This window comes from Tamandua tetradactyla, chromosome 1 (assembly GCF_023851605.1).
Source record: "Tamandua tetradactyla isolate mTamTet1 chromosome 1, mTamTet1.pri, whole genome shotgun sequence".
NCBI lineage: Eukaryota > Metazoa > Chordata > Mammalia > Pilosa > Myrmecophagidae > Tamandua > Tamandua tetradactyla.
The window spans coordinates 95242296-95264894 of record NC_135327.1 but is presented as its reverse complement, the minus strand read 5'-3'; the positions used below and the strand labels follow the sequence as shown (position 1 = coordinate 95264894).

At 42.5% G+C, this 22599-nt stretch overlaps 1 protein-coding gene across 1 annotated transcript in view; it reads right to left on the bottom strand.

Annotated features, from left to right (window-relative positions):
- Nucleotides 1-671: 671 nt before the first annotated feature.
- Nucleotides 672-22599, bottom strand: part of JAZF1 (JAZF zinc finger 1) — a 390681-nt gene continuing 368753 nt past the window's right edge. Inside the window, exons 4-5 of the mRNA XM_077120999.1 lie at nt 11014-11183; nt 672-3062 (exon numbers count right to left, since the gene is read on the bottom strand). Coding sequence (XP_076977114.1) covers nt 2886-3062; nt 11014-11183 — 347 coding nt within the window. The 3' untranslated portion in view covers nt 672-2885. The remainder of the gene's footprint in view (nt 3063-11013; nt 11184-22599) is intronic.

The window sequence follows — 22599 nt, the reverse complement described above, 5'->3', positions numbered from 1 at the left end:
TAGTTACCAAAGTATTTAAACCTGTGTTAAGGAAACTAGCTGGTTTGAATGTTGACCAGCAATTCAGACTTTGGTGGCATTTTGGTGTGCTGTATGTTAACTGTGTACATATCGTATATGTGTTTCTAGGAGCAGAATTTGTGTATTATTGGAATCCTCTGAGAAGGGTTTTTTTTGGGTCAAAAGGCAAAAATATATTAGGCAGTCAGATACCAAATGTTAGGAAATAGTAGTCCTGGGAGGCAGTAGTACTGAAGACTCCATGTTTTACCTTCCTGAAATGTTAACTGTATTCAGGTAAAATATGTTCAATGATATGGGTGTTTTTATTGCATCAGTTAATAATTATGGACCACATTAGCCTAGGAGTAAGTATCCGAATATTACAGTACTATTATCAGTAAAATCAGATTGCTCCTCTTCCTAGCCTAGAACTCACTTTTAAATGGTTTTTGGCCCCAAGTTTATAAGAATCTTGTTATTGGCAGAAATGCAGTGTAGTCTAATCTGAGTAAAAAATTGAGGGGGATGAAGTCTACGTGCATTAACTGAATTCTGCCAAGTAATTGGCAGCCTTTGTTTGAACAAGGCAGTGAATGGTTATGTCCATACCCCCTGATAAACTTGACACTGGTTTTCATGATGGAGATGAATGAAAATAAAGAGCCATGTTCATTTTGGGTCAGAGGCAGTTTATTTTAAGTGTGATTTCATTTACATTTATAAGCAGCTTTTCTTGACAGGAATTTTGATTCACTAAATTGCCTTCAGTTCTAAAACAAACCTCTGTTACTTTCAAACTTAATGTGCTCCATCTCCAACAAAACATATGAAAATATAATTTAAAGCACAGTTTTCACAGACACAGTACAATACATTCACTATACACGGTATAACAAAATATTCCCATCCTTACCTGCTTAGTAATACTGTCACAATGAATAAGTAAATAGAAATTGGAATTTGTTTTATAAAGAAATTTAACATGCACGATGACTACTTTAAGACTGTTTAGCTGTTGAACTACTGATCTAGCCTGCAGTTTCTTGCACTAGAAGGAGCAAAGCCAAGTAATACTTGCTAACTTAAGTATTATTATTTTTTGGTCAGTTGTAAGTAGATATGAAATAGCTAAGTAGGGCCTTCTTAATGCATTAATTAGTTGCATCTCATGTGTGGATCATCCTTTTAAACATATAGGATAACCCTGTATATTCAGAACCAAGACCATTCTTTAGAGATGTGAGGAAATTTTTAGAGGGCAGTGTCCTTATAAATATGTTTAAATCTCCCATTATAAGAGATTCACAACTTATGATGAATATAGAAGCTTACCCATGTGGCTAATAGAATTGTCAACCTTTCAAAATGTCTGGAAAATTGAGTGTGTGTTTGGGGTGGGGGGTACCTGCTTCCCAGGTAAGTCTTTTCATCAAATATGAACATGGGAATTAAGTTATTTTACAAATAATTCAAATTTCTATTTCATCAGTTTTCTTTTTGTGGGCAGTTGGCTGTCTCAAAGCAATTTTTATTGCATAATTAAGCAGTTGGTAAACTCATGTTAAGGAATAGCACTTGGGAGAAAAGAACACTCAAGGCATGATGGTATTGTCAATGAGAGACTTCAGGAATCATCCAGATATGGGTAACTCTAACAGGCCATATTAGTTGCTCTTTTCTTTGACCACCTGCTGCAAGAAGCACTTAATTGTCAATAAGGCTCAATATCATATTTCAGGAAAATGTTTTATAAAGCTAAACAGGCATTTCTAATGGGAATGCAGACATACAGTGGGAAAGTGCCTTAAAAAAAAGTCAACTACAATGCGCATGATGAAGAGGCAATAGGGGTCTTAACAAAAAAATGTTCCTTTTTGAAACATGTTTAAAATTTTCTTACTTGCAAACCACAGGTTTGTTAGGGCAGTCACTGCAAAAATTGGCAATACATAAAACATTAAATCTGTTGGCAATAGAGAACTACAAAGTGCTTTAAAACTTCATCTGAAGATGAAGATACAACTAAATTTCACACGCAAAATTTGCACTTAAGTATTTTAAAGTGTTTCCTAACATCTCAGGGAAAAGTATTTCACTGAACTGGTATCTTGGTCCGCAAATATTGATTGGCATAAATCGAATCCTTTGTACCCAGCAGGCACTCAATGAATGTGTAACAAGTGAACTAGACTTTCATACAAAAATGCCACTATAATACTAAAAAGATTAAGTCAGATGGCAAGATTTTGAGCTTTTTGAAGGGAAAAAGGACTTGCAAGATAATATAAAACACAGCACTCCTTTTATGTATGTTATTTAAATATGAAAATATTTTTAGCATATGTTAAACATTCTTTCGCATTTATATTTCCATTACCTAAGTCTTTCTACTCACAGATACTAACTCCATTATGTAAGGCATGGTAACCAGTTTGATAATGTATTATTTTGGTTTTGAATATAGGTGAGTTATGTGTTGAAAAACTTCAATCACATTACAATCTTGAAAAAAATCTCAGTGACAACCCCCACTTCCCCCAATTGATATCACTGCAGTACAACTAAACAATATGCAACATGCCCTCAATTTTATTTTGTTTTGGGGGAGATGTGCTGAAGAACCTAGAGCTTTTTTGTTTAGCACCTTATATCAAAGTAATGAAAATGGGTATGATGATACATGTGCAAATGTACAAAATCATTAACTCTACAAAGATACATCATTCCAAAATTACAGAAAAAATTTAAAGCATGCATTTAATTCTTTTCCTTTAAAGGGTTGCTGAATGCTTCCCATGTAGGGGTGGGGGTGGGGGAAGGTGGCTGTTTTCAAAATCAGCAGCTGCTGGTGAGGATTTCTTGGCACAGTTATGACCAGCATGTTATTGCTGCATCTTCCTGATAATTTCAGCCGACACTGGGGGATGGAAATTGATTGTGTGGTGCCGCAGGCCCTGAGCTGTCTTGTAACTCTTTCCACAACGACATTTGAATGGTTTGCGGACGCGAATCTGTGTTCTGTGACCATTCTTAGCGTGGTACTTTATGCCATTCACATTCTGTGGAGGAGACAAAAATAAAAAATGCCACCTATTAGATGCAGTCGCATAATGTCTGTCAAGCTTGGGAAAACCTCAGTATGGGTCCAGCTGCAACTAGGCATTTCCTGGATAACAGCTGTTTTAGAGATATTAGACTCTTGCATGGACTCAAGTTGTGACCCTTCAAGGGTACAGTCTACTGGTGTTAATCACGGGCTGACCAGACCAGGCCGTGCACACAGCTAAGTCAAAGGGAATTTCAAATATTCCTCAATTGCTCTGAAAATGAAAGTACTGATTTTTTTCAAACTTTACATAAAATGTATACTTAGCACTCAGCATGTATAAAGAAAATTAAAGAGGCACAGTTCCCTTTTCTTGGAACTTTGGCTCCTCTGAAACTTTTTTCCACACTAAAAGAGAGTTAAAAATGAACAATCCTATGTCAATATCCTCAGGATGACCAACAAAATTTCTAGAGAAAGGAAAGAACACAGGTTAGCAGAATCTCAAAGTTCAACTTGTCATAAATTCTTCGTTTGGAAACTTAGCTTATGCCTTGCTTCCAGACAACTGTAACGATAGTTCCCTATTACGTTAGCTAGAATTCTTATCTGTTTTCTAGTCTGCATTAAACCAGTGTCCCTCATGACACCATGGAAGCTATTTGTTGCTTGAGTCCTGCCCTGCCCCAGCATGCATGTAAGTGTTAAATAAGCATCTGTAGGCTAGACTTGGCCCTCCATTTATGTATTACACTGTGGCTATAAACCTTAAGTGATGCAGAAAATATCAAAATGCCTTTGACTGTTAATGATGGGTGTTGCCAAGAGTATATTCTACATAAGACCCCATTCCTAGATTTACCCTTTTCTGTATAGACTTAAATTAGCAATTACTAGTGCTCATCCTAATTAATAGGTGAGGAAACAGGCTCAAGGTTTTAAGAACTTCCTGGAAGATTTAAGTAACAGGTGACAGGTGGTCTTAACTTCCAAGTCTGCTATCAGATTAAAGTTTAAGGGAATACAGCAGGAATAGCTTGAGACATGAAATTGTTGGCCACAGATTACCTGAATCTAATTCCACTGGCTGCAGTCCTATGCCCAACTAAACTATACCAGTACAATCTCCTTCCCACTCTTACTTCGTACAATCCCTTAATGAGCTGCCAGAGATAGGGACTGTCTTGTCAGCTGTTGTTCCATGAACATGTAGCCCAGTGCTTGACACGTTAGATATTCAGTATCTGTACATGAATGAATTTTTTTAATTACCATTTTTATGGTTATTACTAGTTACTATTACATTTCCTCCTTGAAGAGTCACAGACAACATTCATGTTTTTTGAATGTCCATGGTAAAGAATTCTGCTTGATTTTTATTGAACCTAGGGTGCGTGAAACATTTCACCAGTTGGCTATGCACTTGTGCATTCTGCCCTGAATTGAATGCCTGGCTCTTGGTCTTCTGCACGTTCAGCTCTTATCCTTCCTACATCAATCCTGCACCCTCAGTAGGGTGGAGTCCTGCTAGAGGCATGTTGGAGGACCATGATTTGCTGGGGCAGGATATAAGGAGCACAGTGGCAAAATCAAACCCACTAAGATAATTAGATGGATGGATAGATAAAGCTGGTCAGCTTTGTTCCAGCCATCAAAGCTGAGGTCCAGGCACTTGAATCAAGAAGCCATCTTGTATATCTAGCTGAATTGAGCCTTCAGCCAAGCCCAGGCCCAGCTGCCATCTTACTGCAAAAGCACGAGAGACTCCAGGTGAGAACTGCTCAGCTGAGCTCAGTCAACCCACGGAACCATGAAAGGTAATGGTAAATTGTTTTAAATCACTAAAAAGAAAAAAAAAAGAGCGAGAGTTAATGATAGTTTTATTACCATTAGAAAGATTGCCAACTTTCTAGTTAATAAAAACCAAATAGTAGAATGTCCCCTAACTCAAAAATGCTAGAAATTTTCATCTGCCTGCTTAATTATATCCCAACAAATAATAAGCTAAACAGTTATCCATTGAACACCTTGTAGGGTCCCTTTCTGTGGAGGAAGAGTTGCTAAAACATTTCCTGTCTTTTTTTTTGAAGGGAACTTGCTATAAGATGGACCATTACAAATTCAGCTACCCCTGTGCCTCAGTGTCACTCACAGCTTGTCAGAAAATAAAGGAAAGCAGAAATAATATAAAAAGTACTAGCCAACCAAAGACGAAAAAAGCCATAACTCCCAACAGGATCAGGGCTTACAGATTCTATCAAAGGCTAAGTTTTTATAACTAATTAGATTAGGACTTTCAAATCAGAAATTGCTAAAGCCACGAGAAGCCAGTCTAACATGAAATAAAATGCAGAGTTAATTATGGAAAAAGACAAGCCCAGAGTTGAGGTGATTCTAGCAGGCTCTGTCGTCTGATCCCAGCTTGACTGTAAGCATTGTGTTGTTTTTCTGAGTGCATAAATAGCTTTAATATTCTGGAAAAATTAGGAAGCCAGCTGCACATTTAGAAACATGATATTTTCATGCTTGGCCAAAGAACCTGTCTTATCATCACTCCTTTCATTGTTCCTCTGATTTAAAGTGTTCACAAGTCAATATGACATCCTTACCAAAAATGTTAGTATAAGCCAAATTGGACTATCAAGCAAGCTTTTTCAAAGTTTTCTGTGATCTGCTCATCCCTATATAGGTAATGGGAACTTCCACTTTCCAAGATTTCAGATGCTCTGAAAAGATTCACTGAAATTTCTAATTGCATAGATCCTAAAATGAGTTTGGCTGTTCAAAAAAGATTAACAAAAACAAATAATGGCAGGCAAGTTAAAAATGAAATGTTTAGATCTCTGAAATGCTTTGATCTTTGAAGAGAGGAAAGAGAATTTAACTTCTAAAGGGCAAGGGAAGGCGGGCCACACTGGCTCAGCAGGCAGAATTCTCGCCAGCCATGCCAAAGACCAGGGTTCGATTCCTGGTGCCTGCCCATGTGGAAAAAAAAAGGGCAAGGGAGGTCACTACCATTAATTAAGGATTTATCCCAATTGCTGGACACTTCTACACTTTAGTTTCCTCATGTGAAAAGTAAGGACTGAATAAGCCCAGAGGGTGTAAGACCAGGTGGCTGGTAAAGGATGGAAATGGAACAGGAACTCGGACAACTTATCCATGGTATATTCCCCCCCAGAATCCCATACAGCCTCCCAAAGTGCTAGGTGCTTATTAATCAGCACAACTAGCCTGTGGTCTTTTAAAAATATTACCAGGTGGGAAGAAGGATTGAGAGAATCTGGAGAACACTGTCTTATGAATTACAACAGTCTTCTGACAAGGCTGGTATGCTAAGGAAGGGGAAGGGCAGGAAGTGTAACGGAGGTTCTGGGTGACGGGCAGGGGAAGACTGACTTGGCTCATTTCCACACCTGGTTCTACCATCAGTAACTCCCAGCCTCTACAGAATTATGCCAGTCAGTGGACAACAAAAGAAAGAAGGTATTGTCAAAATTCCACTCCAAATCAAATCATGAAACCTAAGGTCTAGACACCCAGCTGGGCCTTCCTTTCCTTAACTGTTTCCTTAACAGTTACTCAGGCCTGAATGTATACAATGTGTGACAGGTGCCCTTGATATGGAAACCATAATTTTCAATTTCCTGTGGGCCTTTACTGTAACACACAAAGGGGAGGATGAAGCCACTTGAGGATTTGATGAGGGATTAGAAACAAAAGCAGACCCTGGGATGGTGATGGTGGTAATGTAAGAGTTAAACATGAAATCGATTGCAGCTGCCCCTCCCCGCCCACCCCAAGAAGCAGGATGGCTGAGGTGGGGCTGAGGCATGACTTGGAATGTCCTGGGCAAATATGGCAGGGTCTCTGGGGAAAAAAGAATCATCTGCACCTCACCTCCCAATTATTAATGTGTTCAATGTAGGTGATTGTAGAAATTTAGAAAATACAGAAGAGCATAATGAACAGAGTAGAACAGATACATCACTGTTAAGGTTTGAGGTATTTCAGTATTTTTTCTATGTACATTATCTACATGTAGTCAGTTCTTGTAATTTGCATTTATGTTCTGTAGAAAGTCTGCAAACACCAAGTTAGCAAATACTGAACAACTGCTCCTGGGGGAAATAGAGGAGTAGGTCCCTGCAAGCCTCTGGTCACAAAATTTTTTATCAACAAATCAATACAAAACCTTGTTTTATGTGTGTTTCTGTTTAAAGACACCTTATTTAATCTGTAGTGCTGATACATTAACATTGAACTCAGGGCCAACAGCACTAGGAACCACACCTGAACCAACCTTACCTATCTCACACACGTTAGGCACATCACAGCCTCCTGGCCCCCAGGAACATCAGACAGCACTTCAACAATAGGCTTGCAATTAACAAGATCAACAAGCACAAAAACGTGAGAAATGTGGCACTAAATAAAGTGTGGAAAGGGTACTTGACTACAGGAGAGCTGAAAGACGGCAGAGTGTCATCTTGTCCCATCCTGGCTGGGAAATTGCACATCAGGTGACTAAAGCCTCGCCCTGCTCTGCGCATGGCCGCGAATGACCATGAAAGCGCTGCAAGTACTGATTTTGGGATTACAAATAAATTTTAGCACATAGGTGAATTTGGAAATACAGAATCCCAAACTAATGAGAATCAACTGTATACATATACACATAAAACAAATTTAGCACCTGTCTGCTCCATTTAACCTTACTTTGTGAGCATTCCCTCATGTCATTAAATATTTTTTGAAAATGTGATTTTGCTGGCTGAATTATTCCTTTTAGGAGAATTTAGTATTTTCCTAATTTGTGCTGAAACTGAAGTTAAGTAATGTGACAAACAACACTGTATATCAAGCTTTGCATTCTTGCTATGCTCAGGATAAATTTCTAAGTATATGGTGCTAACGAATATGAATAATTCTTAAAACCCTAGTTAGTTACATTCAAATTGCTGTCCACAGAGGTTGCGTCAGTCACACTCCCAAAAGGGTTCCAATGGGGCCTTAAGGAGGGCAAGGAGATTGAGACTCATTAAGCTGGGGGAGAGAAAGGCCGAACAGCCTTTCTTGGGAAGACCCTGTGCTTTATAACTCTGCTTGCCCGCTTATCCAGCTACCAGAGGCCAGTCTTTATGCTGCTGAAACAATGCTCTCTGTACAACAGACGACTCTCTTCAAGAAACATTTTTGAGGAGCTGGTTATGTTTTCCATTTCTTAAAAGTAGTTAAATGGCTTTAATCCTGTTATTATTATCAAAGGACAAAGACTCAAAGTACTTCAACCCCTTTTACGCTTATTCTCAAGTACATGGTTGGGGTGTGGGTGTCAAGGGGCGTCTTCTCTCTTTCCCCCAAAGTTAGAAGAAAAGTGTGAGCAGAACAAAGACAGATGGGATCAATCTCTGCAGGCCTGGAATGTGTTGGGAGGAATCCAAAGGAATGAACCATCTCGCTGCTCTGGGGTTCTGACAGTCAGCAGGACGCACCCAATTCCCTCCTCACCTGCTTATTCCTTTACCCCTTTATCCTCAGAGCAGCCACCATCTACCTTGATGTGTCCTGGGTGCTGGGGTAGGGGTGGAGGCTGTGGGGCAGGAGGGATGGAGACTGTGAGCGGCAGGGGTGACAAGGGAGAGGGCGGTTTGATGTAGAAAGCATTTTGCCAGCAGCGTGAGCAACGCATTTGGGAAGGCAAAGGATAAGAAATTTAGTCTGCGAGTGGGGAATCAGTCTGGGAAATTTTCTCAAAGGACGTGGCTTCTGAGCTGTGTCTTGAAAAATGAGTGGAATTAAAATGAGAGGTAGCGATGGAGGGAAGAAGGGAAAGAGCCTTCCTGGGGATGGGAATTAACATGGTGAACCGTGGAGACAGCTGGACTGCTGGGCCCTTCCCTTCACTTAGTAAGAAATCTTGTAAGTTAGAATCCTCGCCTTATTTCAGGTCCGAAATGCTAATGAAATGATGAGAAGAGCTGATCCTGAGACTGCCTGGTCACGGGTTCACTGCCAATAGCGGGCAGGGACAGAGAAAGCTCTCAGCTTACCCGCTGGCTGAACAACAACCTGGTGCACTCCTGGACTCTGCCTGACACCACAGCACCCCGCGCCTTCCAAACCCTCCCCAACACCCAGGTCCCAGATGGCGCCGCAGCCAGCAGGAGGCGATGCCCGAGAGCCACTCTCGGGTATGCCACTGCCCTGCGGCCACCACGACCTCTGGGCAGAAAGGGCCAAGTGGAAGCTTTAGGAACAGGGCCACACTCCAGCGCTTGATGAGGAGAAGTAGGTACGTGCTCGTTTTTGTCTCGTGTATCATTACGTGACATCTGGCCTGGAAAAGGACACACATTTCGTGCATCTATCAGCTAATGGAACTGCTGCTCCTCGGCCCACGGTGAAGAGAGAACATTCAGAAAAGCCCTCCTCAATCCTGACTTAGAAAATTGAGAGAGGAAACTGCTGCAAGTCCAAGAAAAATTATAGTAGTAGAGTAAAAGAATAATGACAAGAAAATATGAATGACTAAGGGGAAAGGATGTTAAAAGAAAAAAGAGGAAGAAGACAAACCAGAAATGGGAGAGAAGGGAGAACGCCTCACCCTCTTTGACCATAAGGAAGGGTGAACACTGACGTAAACATATGGTTTGCTTATATTTACTTTTCTGGGGGCAGGGAAGGGTCAGCCTCCACATGGGTCAGGCCTTGGCTCCTTCTCCGCACCCAGTACTCGGGCCCTGAGAGGGCGCGGCGTTCAGGGAGCAGGCAGGACACAAGTCCAGCGTTCTCCATCTAGCCTGGTCTACCTCGACATTCAAAAAGGAAAATTCTCTTTCTGCAATGCATCAATGCCCTCCAGAGAAATGGGCTCGTCTAGCCATCCCTCGGCTTTTTGAGCAGACTGCCGTGTTGCTATTCTCCCCTCTCCTGCTTCCATGCCTTCTGACGGCCAAAAACGTGCCCACGCCTCTGAGATGTGTCCCGGATGACTCAGCAGCCACTCGGGGGCCTGGCAGGGTTCTAACATCCCCACACCCACGCTTCATTTTATCCAGCAGCGTCCCGGCTTTCCACGGTACGATGTTAACAGTATACAGAGGCCCACTTACCTCTGTGATGCATTGCTGAGTCACGCGTTTATATCAGCAGCAGGTATAAAAAGTACTGAGATGGATTTTTATTTCATGTTCAGAGACACATTTAAGGAGGAGCAATATAAGAATTGCTTACCCTGTCACGTATTTTCAAGTTTATTTTTAATAGTCAATCTGTGGAGCTGTGGGTAAATTAGCATATTATCAAATGCACCAGGTATGTTTTTGATTTTTATATTTCTGTTTTTCTATCTCACAGTTGGATTTTAAAGAGGTGCTCATGGGAAGGTTTACAAATTTGTTTCCAAAACACCCTCCCGGAGCCCCGCTTGAACGCTGTGTGGTTCCCACTGCTCGGCCCCGGCAGAACTGGGCTCTCGTAGACATGGGCTCTGTAATGTGCACAGAGAGCGGGCTGAAGCTTACAGCTCAAGTGCAGACACTGAGATGAGAAAAATATCAAAGCCCCTTTTCCTCCAGAGTCTCCTTTCATGCTAGGGGGGGAAGGGAGAGAGAGCTCCTCAGCTGGAAGCACGAAGGGCTCCGGGAGAGAGGGGTCTGCGGGCTTTGAAGACTTCAAAGTGGTCTCTGCCAGCTACCTGCAGAACCATCAACTGGGGAAGGTGTTTGGGAAATAAACAGGTGACACATCTGATGTCCTGTCGGGCCCCGACATGGCGTGTATTTGAGGAATACCACAGGCAATGCCCTCCTACTGGAGATCTCCTCGACTGACAGCTCCCCGGGTTAGGGGAGGGGGATCCCCAGCCCCGGGGCAGCGCCCACCCCAGGTGCCACGTCCGCTCCTCAGAATGAGGCGGGGCCCTTGCCCACGCTCACCCCGCGCGAGGTGGTGCGTCTTACCTTGTATCTCTTCTTACATCCAGGGACTGGGCAGGCAAATGGCTTCTCCTCGCCCCCGTTCATGCACATGGAGCTAAGGATGGCTTCGGAGCTGATGGCGCTCTCGGTGGTCCAGGACTCGTCGCTGTCCGACTCCTCATAGTCCACTTCCTCCTCGTCGTATTCGCTGCCTGAGGGAGCAGAGGGGACATCAGTGGCGGTTAGGAGGAGTCAGGCAGGTGTGACCCAGCCACCACCAGGCGGGAGCACGGGCTGCTCCTCTGCCCCAGGAGTGGGCACTCGGGCACAGAAGGCCTGCTGGCTCGCTTACTCCCGGGACGGGGCAGGCAGTCCTACTTTAGGGCCAGCAAAGGGCCCCCAAACCTGCTGAGCGAGAACCTGACCTCAGTTCTATGGCAGGCCAGTCTGGGTTACAAACGTGCTGAGAAGACTCTGAGGCTAAAAACAAAATAAGTAATGACGACAAAAGATCTGCCCCCATCCCCGTGTGAGCTAACGCCTAAAATTTCAATGGAGAGAATTCTGTCATCTTAGTCTTTACGTTTCATTGGCCTGGTAAATGCAAAAACTCTGGGATGGAGCTGCATTTTATAGTGTTACTTAGGTATTTATATTTCGGGGGAGTGATTTCAGATCTTTTTCTTTACACACTGAGTTGGGAAGAGCACAAGGAAATTTGGAACTAAAGGGGCAACCCAAAGGAGGAGTGCGGTGGGGTGGGGGCAGAAATGCTAGGAACTCGGAGGATAAAGTTCAGCATCAGAGTGTAGGCCTGGCTTATTCAAGACAAAACAATTCCCTACACACTTGTCCCCAGAAACTGCACCCACACGTCAGGACACACCACACTTCACTGTTCACTGTCCCACAGCCACACAGCTGAGATCAGGCAGAGGGTGAGCCCTACATTCCTAAAGGTAAGAGCTCTGCTAATAGAATTAAAAATCTACTTTACTGACTTCTGTCAGGATGGCAGGACCACCTCGACAACCAGCCCCTTTTTGTTCTTTTTAATGAGGCCCAAAGCCATTTATTTTGAGCTTTTGCACAATACAAGCCTGAAGGACATAATTCTACAGATCATAAACAGTGTAAAATAATATGTTGACAAGTCCTAATGCATTTACAAGCCCCATGGAATAAATAGGAATTATAGCACAACATTAATAAGAATTACATGGTAGCAATTACAGTCGTGAAATTCATCCCCCAGGTGTGAGGTTAAATTGCGCTCTGCCACATCAATTATTTCAACACCAAATATTGGCACTTTTATTGGGTTTCATTTTAATAGGCATTAATAAGATTGAAGAGCCAGTTGAGCCAAGAACAGGGACGCCAGCATCTGGGACTATAAGTTAAAAGAATCCAGGAAGGAAGGGCCCTCAAGTAGACAGAGCACCTATCTGGTTTCAGGCACGTACGTGCGTCATCTCATTTACTCCTCCAGCAACCCAGGAGGTGAGGCGCACTGTCCCTTTGACACACATGAGGAAAATGATCACAGATGAGGTGCAAGAGCTTACGTGTTCTCGACTAGCTAATAAGACGTCACTTTTCCAGGCTGTTGCCAGGCCCTCAGTGTACCCCTCTCCCGAGGCCCTGTAAGGGGCGGACGTGCCCGCCACTCCACTCTACTTCCAGGCCCACGGCTGTTTGCCGTTTGCATGCAGAGGGGTTCAAGACCGTGAGCCTGTGGGAAACTCTGGGGTGGTGCGGGGCGTGGAAAAGGAGGCTGTGGAACCACAGCGGGTTGGGTGAGCCTGGGAGTGGGGGAGCTGCTCCCACTGCGGCCCAGGTCAGGCTGGGAGCCAATCTGAAACTGTGTTTTTAAGGACGGTGCTGTGAGGCCACTTTACTCCTAAAGAAAGGCCGCATGCTCGTGTTCTTTAAGTTGCTACAGAATCCATTTCACAAAGCCTCTCCAGCGGGATTTGGAGAGTCTGAATGACCACCCGCCTCATTGGGCCAATCTGTTCACCTGAAGACCAAGAACCTCGCCACACTGATACCCGGGAGTAAAAAACCCCAAACCTCAGCCCCACTGAGGCTCGACGAAGCCCAGTGGAAGATAAAACTTCAAAACTGCTCTGGATCAAAGGGGCAGACAGGGGGACGCATAGTTTATGTCCACGCCATGGGGCTGTGGGGAGTGCAGGGGGGCACTGGGGCGAAAGGCGTCAACCTGGCACTGTCCCAGGCAAACTGGCACAGGCAGCCCCTGGTCGTGAGGCCCATGACCGCTTCTGGATACTGGGGAACTAGTACCCATACCGTAAGTGCTCAGAACACGCAGGTAGTGTAAGTAATACCAATATTGTTTTGTTTTTGTATTTGTAGAATCCAAACACAAGATATGAGGTAATTCTATAAAGCTTAGGAATTGCTTCTTGAAAAAAACGTGAGAGGGATTCCACATTGAGAGGGCCCAGCTTTCTTTGGACTTACCAGTGCCAGCAGGGCTCAGCCTCTTCCCAACTGAAGTGAGGCCAGAGTACCCGGCCTGAGCCTTGGCACTGCCACTGACTCGCTGTGTGACCCGAGGCAAGCAACACCACCTCTCTGAGCCACAGACTCCTCATCTGTTAAACAAGCTAACAGCAGTACCCACTTCTTAAGGTTGCTGCGAAGAGTAATTGAGCCCCTGTTTTTTAAAAGTCCTTAGAACAACACCTGGTACATGGGGTGCAGCAAAGTAGTATTTGTTAAATAAAATGTCCCATGAGTTCATTTATTTCATCCACCGTTCATTCCCTTGCTCTCTCTCACCATACTTGCTTTTGTAAAACAGGTGTGTCTATGTGTGTGGGCTACTGCTGCTGTTACTACTGCACCCCAGTGCTGCCTTTTAATCAAACAGAATCGCCAACAGCTGTGAGACAGGTGGGTTTCATTCAGACGGGGCAGTGGGAGGGGCTGCACATGGGAGAGGCCCCCACACTCAGGGGCGAGCTTCCATTTGGGGCTCACATCTGGAAAACCTGCCGAGAGGACCTGTGGTGTCCTGCAGAAAACATCTGAGGCCAGCAAAACAACTCCTGTTAGTTCTCTTTGAAATCTCTGAATGTTGCAAAGGGCTAACTTGAGACCAAAGTTACATGTTTAGTTATAAAAACACCTGTAGCAACTCTCTCTATTAATTTCCTCATGTCTTTCCAAAGGGGAAAAAATAAACCCCAACCTGGTTCATTTTCAATTTCTGCTTCATCTGCCATCTCAAAACTAACTTCAGAATGAATGAGTGACTTCCCAGCAGTTCTAAGACCTTGGCGAGGCACGCCTGACCCATTTAGGGAAAGCAGGATGAGGTGGGGCTGGCTTTCGTGGCCAAGGCCTCCCACCTTTCTGACCCTCCATCCAATCAATAAAACCCTTGTGAGCACTTGCTGCTCACATATGCACTCATATGAGTGCATGATATATTATAAACCCTCCACAGGTGCTAATACAGAATGTGATAAAAGCACAAACACAGATAAAGAAAAAGGAATGAGATAAAATAAGTATAAATATTCTAATAAATAGATTCATTAATATACTTCAATAGATTATTTTAATAAGTGTAGGTATTTGATATCTCCTTCCCACTTCATGGACAATCTTGCAAACTCCGTTTTGGGGTCCTGGAGGGGGTAAAAGAGAACACACTATAGTCACCTCTGAGGCTATCTGAGAGAAAGGAGGCTTTGGACTATTCTAGGGGGAAAGAAGGGTCATTAAGGAATGGCCACGTTCATTCAGTCACTCAGCAAACAGGACCCAAGGCAGAGCAACAGCACAGCCGGTGATCCCAAAGGCCCTGCCTGACCCATGGCCTGTGGGCGCCGGGGAGGTAGCTCCTGCCAGCAGCCGGGATGGAAGACAAAGAAAAAAGAGGAGGTTCTGGCTCACACCCCACCACCCAGCATCCACAAACATTAATTCATGTAATTTTTTGAAACGTAAATTATTCATAATATAAAAATATCTAAACCTCTAAAAGATGCACAGAAATCTGTATTTTGTAAGCAGCTGGAGGCGAGGAGGCGAGGGAGGGAATCTAGCCCAGGACTTTCCCACTGGAAGGAACTTGGAGGCCACTGGGTCTCGCGGCCTCCCGGGGCCTGCAGGCTGCTTTCCCGGCAGGCAGCAGTCCCTCGGCGGGGCTCCCCGCTTCAGGGCCCAGTCTGGGAAATCTAAGCAGGAAAAGCCCTAGCCGTGCTGGGCCTCCAGCCTCATCCTCTCTCGCCCCCACCCTGCCCCCAGCCTTTCCTTCGCACAAATCAACTCTAAATCCCGGCAAGGGCCAACTGAGAGGGACGAGGTGCTTAGGAGGAAATGAAGGGAAAAGAAAATATTGTATCTGCTCCCCCACCCCACCCTTAAGACAAACAGATAACAAAGTCTCAAGGGAAGCGTGATGGTGGCTGGTTTGGTGGTTTCCAGACGCAGCCGCCTTCCTCCCATGTCACCTGGGGAAACTGACAGTGCAGGGAACAAGCTGGGAAGACATTTCCCTGTATCGGATCAGATTTTAAATTCTGATGCAACTGTTCTTTCTTAAAGAGAATGCCCTCACAGCTCTGCATCCTCAAGGTTTAAGGACACAAAGGTTCTACTGGCTGTGATACTGGCTGAAGGAAGATGCCAGAAGGGGTTCAGCCTAACACCTGTTCTTATTAGGAATGAGAATAATTCCTTATTGTTTTTGCTGATGCTCCTGTTACAAAGCCCACAGTCTGGAGAGGTCTGTCCCTACCCTGGTGCTCCCATAAGTCCATTATTTTTAGTGTACAATGGGCAGACTATGAAGAGGTTAGGAATGCACCGTAGCTAGAGCGCCAGTGGTTTTTTTTTTTTTGAAATTTTAAAATATTAATTACCATCTATTTTCAGCACACTGCAGTAATGACATTCTTTTGTTCTTCCTCATGCAAAAACATATTTTAAATTTGTACATTTAGTCACTATCATTACACTCTAGGCATTCCTAGATTACACCATCTCAATCTTTATCATCTATCTTTATTTGTGATTTCATTTATGCCCCAGCCCTCCTCCCTCTATCATTCTCATATGCAGCTTCATTCAGTGTTTTAACATAATTGTATTACAGTTAGGTAATATTGTGCTGTCCATCTCTGAGTTTTTATATTCAGTCCTGTTGCACAATCTGTATCCCTTCAGCTCCAATTACCCAATATCTTACCCTATTTCTATCTCCTGATGGTCTCTGTTACCAAGGAAATATTCCAAGTTTATTCACGAATGTCAGTTCATATCAGTGAGACCATACAGTATTTGTCCTTTTGTTTCTGGCTAATCACACTCAGCATAATGTCCTTAAGGTCCATTCATGTTGTTACATACTTCATAACTTTATTCTGTCTTACAGCTGCATAATATTCCATCTTATGTAAATGTCACAGTTTGTTTAGCCAACTGTCTGTTGATGGACATTTTGGCTGTTTCCATCTCTTGGTAATTGTTAATAATGCTGCTATAAACATTGGTGTGTAAATGTCCATTTGTGTCCTTGGCCTCGTGTCCTTTGAGTAGAGACAGCATATAGATGGGCCCTGTTTTTTAATCCATTCTGCCAGACTATATCTTTTGATGGGAGAGTTTAATCCATTAACATTCAGTGTTATTACTGCATGGGTAGTACTTTCTTCTACTATTTTGCCTTCTGGATTTTATATGTCATATCTAATTTTCCTTCTTTTTACCTTTACTCATAGTCTTCCTTTCTTTCTACACTCTTCTCCACACCTCTCACTTCTGTCTTCGTATCTCTCTCTAGTGTTCTCTTTAGTATTTCTTGCAGAGCTGGTCTCTTGGTCACAAATTCTCTCAGTGATTTTTTGTCTGAAAATGTTTTAATTTCACCCTCATTTTTGAAGGACAATTTTGCTGGATATAGAATTCTTGGTTGGCAGTTTTTCTCTTTTAATAATTTAAATATATTATCCCACTGTCTTCTCGCCTCCATGGTTTCTGTTGAGAGATCTGCGCATAGTCTTACTGGGCTTCCCTTGTATGTGATGGATTGCTTTTCTCTTGCAGCTTTCAAGATCCTCTCTTTCTCTTTGACTTCTGACATTCTGATTATTAAATGTCTTAGAGTATGTCTATTTGGATCTATTCTCTTTGGGGTACGCTGCACTTCTTGGATCTGTAATTTTAAGTCTTTCATAAGAGTTGGGAAATTTTCGGTGATAATTTCCTCCATTAGTTTTTCTCCTCCTTTTCCCTTCTCTTCTCCTTCTGGGACACCCACAACACGTATATTTGTGCGCTTCATATTGTCTTTCAATTCCCTGAGTCCCTGCTCATATTTTTCCATTTTTTTTCCCTATAGTTTCTGTTTCTTGTCAGATTTCAGATGTTCCATCCTCCAGTTCAGAAATCCTATGTTCTGTCTCTCGAAATCTACCATTGTAGGTTTCCATTGTTTTTTTCATCTCTTCTATTGTGTCTTTCATTCCTATAAGTTCTGTGATTTGTTTTTTCAGACTTTCAGTTTCTTCTTTTTATTCTTTCCTTGCCTTCTTTATATCCTCCCTCAATTCATTGATTTTATTTTTGATGAGGTTTTCCATGTCTGTTCGTACATTTTGAATTAATTGTTTCAGCTCCTGTATGTCCTTTGAATTGTTGGTTTGTTCCTTTGACTGGGCCATATCTTCAATTTTCCTAGTGTGATTTGTTATTTTTGGCTGGCATGTAGGCATTTCATTACCTTAATTAGTTTATTCTGGAGATTGCTTTCACTTCTTTTATCTAGAGTTTTCTTGCTGGATGAATTCGTTATCTGTTCTTTGACATTCCGTTCAGCTTTATCTGGACCTTTAGCTTAAGTTTTGTTTAACAGAGGAGAATTTTTCAGTTCTTGTTTTCTTGTTTCTTGCCCTGCTTGTGTGGTGCCTTTCCCCCACACACACTTAGGAGGGTCTACTTAGATATTATAGACCCCAGCCAGATTTTCCCAGACCAAACTGGTCTCCTATTAGGAGGAAAGAATCACCTGCATCAGTTTTCCCTGAGGGTGAGACCCAGCAGGTTGAAAGACTTTCCTGTGAAGTCTCTGGACTCTGTTTTTCTTATCCTGCCCAGTATGTGGTGCTTGTCTGACTGCAGGTCCCACCAGCATAAGATGATGCTGTACCTTTAACTTTGGCAGACTCTGCCTGCTGGGGGCGTAGGGGAGACAGAGGAGAGGTTGTAGGCTGGTTTTAATGGCTTCAAATTACCAAGCCCAGGTGTCTGAATTCCTTGAGGGAGGGATTCCACCTGAGTTGGGCCTCACCCCTCCCCTGGGGAAGGCACAGGCTCCAGACAAGCCCCAAAAGAGCTCACTTCTGCCTATGCCTGGGGCAGTTGCAGCCTGAAAAGTCCTGCCGTTGGATCCAGAGGCAGTCAAGCCTTTGTAGATACACAGCCACAAAAACCTCTGTTTCCTTCTTTTTCCACCCCCCTTTTTTTTGTCAGTCCTGCCCCTTGGTGCTGGGGCAAAAATGAGCAACCTCCGCTTTGATCAGGTTCACCTAAGCTGGGGGCCTATTTTTAATAGTCAGAATTTGTTGATTTAATAGTCAGAATTGTGGAACGCCAAGTTCCACAATTGGCATTTGATTGTGCCCAGTCCCTACTGCTGGTAAAGTCCTTTCCTTTCCCCTCTGGGAAGCGGCCTGTGGGGGAGGGGCACTGGACGCTGCAGCTTTGGGAACTCACGGTTCTGGGGGGTGCTCACAGCTGGTCCAGCTGGTACAGACTGGGGTACGCTGTGTGTTCAGTCACTATCGTGGCTCCGGGAGCTGTTCTGTACTGTTTCTGGTTATTTAGTAGTTGTTCTGGAGGACAAACTAAAATGCGCACGTTGTTAAACTGCCATCTTCGAGTGCCAGTGGTTTTATTGTTAGTTTGTTTGATTTCTTGGCTTCTTTTTGCTTTAAATTATTTGCTTCTTAAATTCTGACACTTATTTACATACCTAAAACTCCCTGTGCTTACTTGGGATTTTTAATAAAAGTTGTAGCTGCTCATGAATGAGCAAATTTCTTTTTACATGTGCATTTTAACCAGAAATAGTTGGAAGATGCCTTTGCCATTTAGATTTTGGGGTGCCCCCTTTGAGTCTGCTGCTAAGAGAATTGCTTTCCAAGTAATTAACCTTTGTTACCCCAGTTTAACAGAAGGCATGGCCAGGGATCAGGAGGGGAGAGCTGAAGGTCACAAGGCTAGAAACAGGCAGAACTGAGATTTTGGTACTTGGGTCAAGGGCCCCAAAGTTTGTGTTCCTTCTAATCATTTATTTTAAAATTGAATATCCACTTTATAAGGGATGTACCAAAGATGGGATAGACAAAGCAAGGCCCTTGACTTGCACGGGAAGAAAGGAAAGACAACCCAACAAGCGCAGTTACTCAGCACCACGGCAGGGGGTGCTGTACCAGCACGCGGGACGCGTGGCTATGCTGCATAACAGCCCAGACAGTGGACCCTGCCATCCTGCGGTGGGAAAAGTCCAGTCTTTCAGAGGACTATGTGGGTTTTTTTTTTTTCTAAGTAATTCTTAGTCTTAGACATGACTAATCAATTTTAAAACTACATTCACTAATGTCAGAGTTTCTACAAGAAATTGTAATTTAACCTGGCATGTCCCAAGTACACAGTGGGTGCCACTTAACTTCCTTGGGTTGAATTTTCCATTTTCTACTTCACAGTGTCACAATCTCCAACATGGGAGCTGGGGATGAGCAAGACAGCAGCTGAAAAAGGCCCATTAAGCATTTCAATTTGGGAAATGAGGAAAACTTGGTAGGTATGTCTTAGTGATAAGACAATTACATTCTGGAGAACTGCTAAGAAATTTGTTCTGGCTGTCAATAAAAATCAGAGATAAAAATCAGAATCAGTGTCATGAATCAATGAATAAAACAAGGCGGTCAGGAGCCACCGCCCATTACACTCCTGTGTGTTCACAGTCACCCACCTGTTCTCTCTCACTCTTCCTGGGGCCGTTCCCTCCTGTCCACCTTCTCAGCCTCTACTACATCCCTGATACTCTCAGCAGACAACCCCAACTCTCCATTCTGGCACCTATGGCTTTCTCATTCTTTGCCTTCATAAACAAGAAATAGTGACTTACTGATAGATAAAAATAAGTCAACCTTTACCAGAGATCCAATATGCCACATCTTCCTTAGAATGCAGATCATTAATATTCATGCAAAAGTGATAACAGCTGTGACAGCAAATTAAAACTTTCCTAGGGTGTCAAACTCCAGCAAATACCTCAGCAAAGAGTTGCCTTTCTACCTTATAGATTTATCATTATAAATTAGCTTTAATTGGTACTAACCCACTATATGAGCTGGAGCAATGGTAGCAATAATAAATTGGCAATGTGGGATTACAATGAAAGACACACCCATGGCTCCTTGTAGGCACCACGTGCGGGAACTTCCTGACTTTGCTCCTGAGCTTCAGAGCCTTCCTGGAATGCCATCTTACCCAATTCTTCCTTTACTAGGAACCCATCCTGAATATTCCAGCCAGAAGCAATTTCTTCTTCATAGGACTTAACATTTTTTAAGGTATCACTGGACTCTGTGTGTGTTTCATTTCCAGTATTTGGAGGCCTCGTTCTAAATTATCTTTGATCATCCCACAAAGCACAGAGCAGTGCCTTGTACTTAAGGAGGTGATAGACACGCGTTTGTTGAATGAATGAATGAGTGAATACGTTTCTTGTACTTTACAGGTGGAGGAGGACCTGAGATTACATAGCCTCCACTCTTGAACCCCTATAGTTTTAAAAAAAGAAAAAAGGAAATTAGATTATCTCACTTGCCTGCTTAAAACCTTCTAATGGTTTCCAAGCATAAGGAGCAAGCCGACACCTTATAATGGCCTCACTTCACTCCATTGTTGATTGGATCTTTAATATCGGAAAGGTTTTAAGAAAATAAATTTAAAAACTACCTGTATTTAATGCTAAATGTTTACACCTACAAATCTATTTAACAAGTATTTCTAAATATTCAGATACCATTAAATAGATAATAAATCAAAATATATTTAAATGAATGTTCTTACACATTTAATGACTGATTACAGACTTGGTCAAATTCTCCTAAACATTTCAACAAAATTATGCCAATGTTACCATGTAAGTATTTAAACTTAAAAACATCTTTATAAGAGACAAGTTCCACGAATTATCACAATGAGTACAAAACCTACATTTTCCCTATTTCACATGTTTATTTCCTGCAGATTTGATATTTTTTTTCACTATTTCCATATTTAGCCCTGGGCAAGAACCAAAGAAACAGGAGCTCATCCTGGGCCAGTGGAGGGTGGAGGTTCTGAGTTATGGGCCAACTCATTCTTGGTCAGGTAGGAAAGAGGATTTGAAAGTAAGTGTGCCATTTGACAAAGTCCAGTATCCTTTCTTGATAAAAATACTTCAAAAGATAGGAATAGAAGAAAAATTAATCAACATGACAAAAGGCATACAGAAAACCCAAGCCAGCACTGCACTCCACAGTGAGAGACTGAAAGCTTCCCTCTCAGATCGGGAACAAGACAAGGACGCCCACTGTCACCACTGTTGTTTGACATGTGCTAGAAGTTCCAGCTAGCGAAATCAGGAAAGAAAAAGAAATAAAACGCATCCAAGTTGGAAAGGAAGAAGTAAAACTTTCACGATTTACAGATAACATGACCCTATTTTCAGGAAGCCTTGAAAAACACTATGACAAAGCTACTAAGAGCTAAATAATGAGTTCAGGAAAGTGGCAGGATACTAGACCAATATACAAAAATCAGTAGTGTTTCTATACATTAGTAATGAGCTATCCAAGGAGTTAATCAAGAAAAAAAAATCCATTCACAATAGTAACTAAAAGATCAAATATATAGGAATAAAGTTAACCAATGATGTAAAGGACCTGTACACAGAAAACTATAAAACATTGCTAAAAGAAATCAAAGACCTAAACAAATGGAAAGGCATTCTGTGTCCATGGATGTTGTTAAACTCTCAATTCTGCCCAAACTGATCCACACATTCAATGTAATACCAATAAATATTCCAAAAGCCTACTTTGCTGAAATGGAAAAGCTAATTATCAAATTTATTTGGAAGGGAAAAGGGCCTTGAATAGCCAAAAACATCTTGAAAAAGAAGAATGAGGTGGGAGGACTCATGCTTCTTGACTTAAAAGCAAATTATAAAACCCTAGCAGTCAAAACAGCATGGTACTGGCATAAAGATAGATGTATTGATCGATGGAATCAAACAGAGTTCAGAAACAGACTCTCAGATATTTAGTGAATTCATTTTTATAAGGTTGCCAGGTCCACTCAATTAGGATAGTTCAATAAATGGTGCTGAGAGAACTAGTTATCCATATTCAAAAGAATGAAAGAGGACCTCTATTTCATACACTATTCAAAATTAACTCAAAATGGGTCAAAGATCTAAATATAAGAGATAGTACTATAAAATTCCTAGAAGAAAATGTAGGGAAACATCTTCAATATCTAGTGATAGGCTATAGTTCCCTAGATCTTACGCTCAAGTACAAACAACAAAAG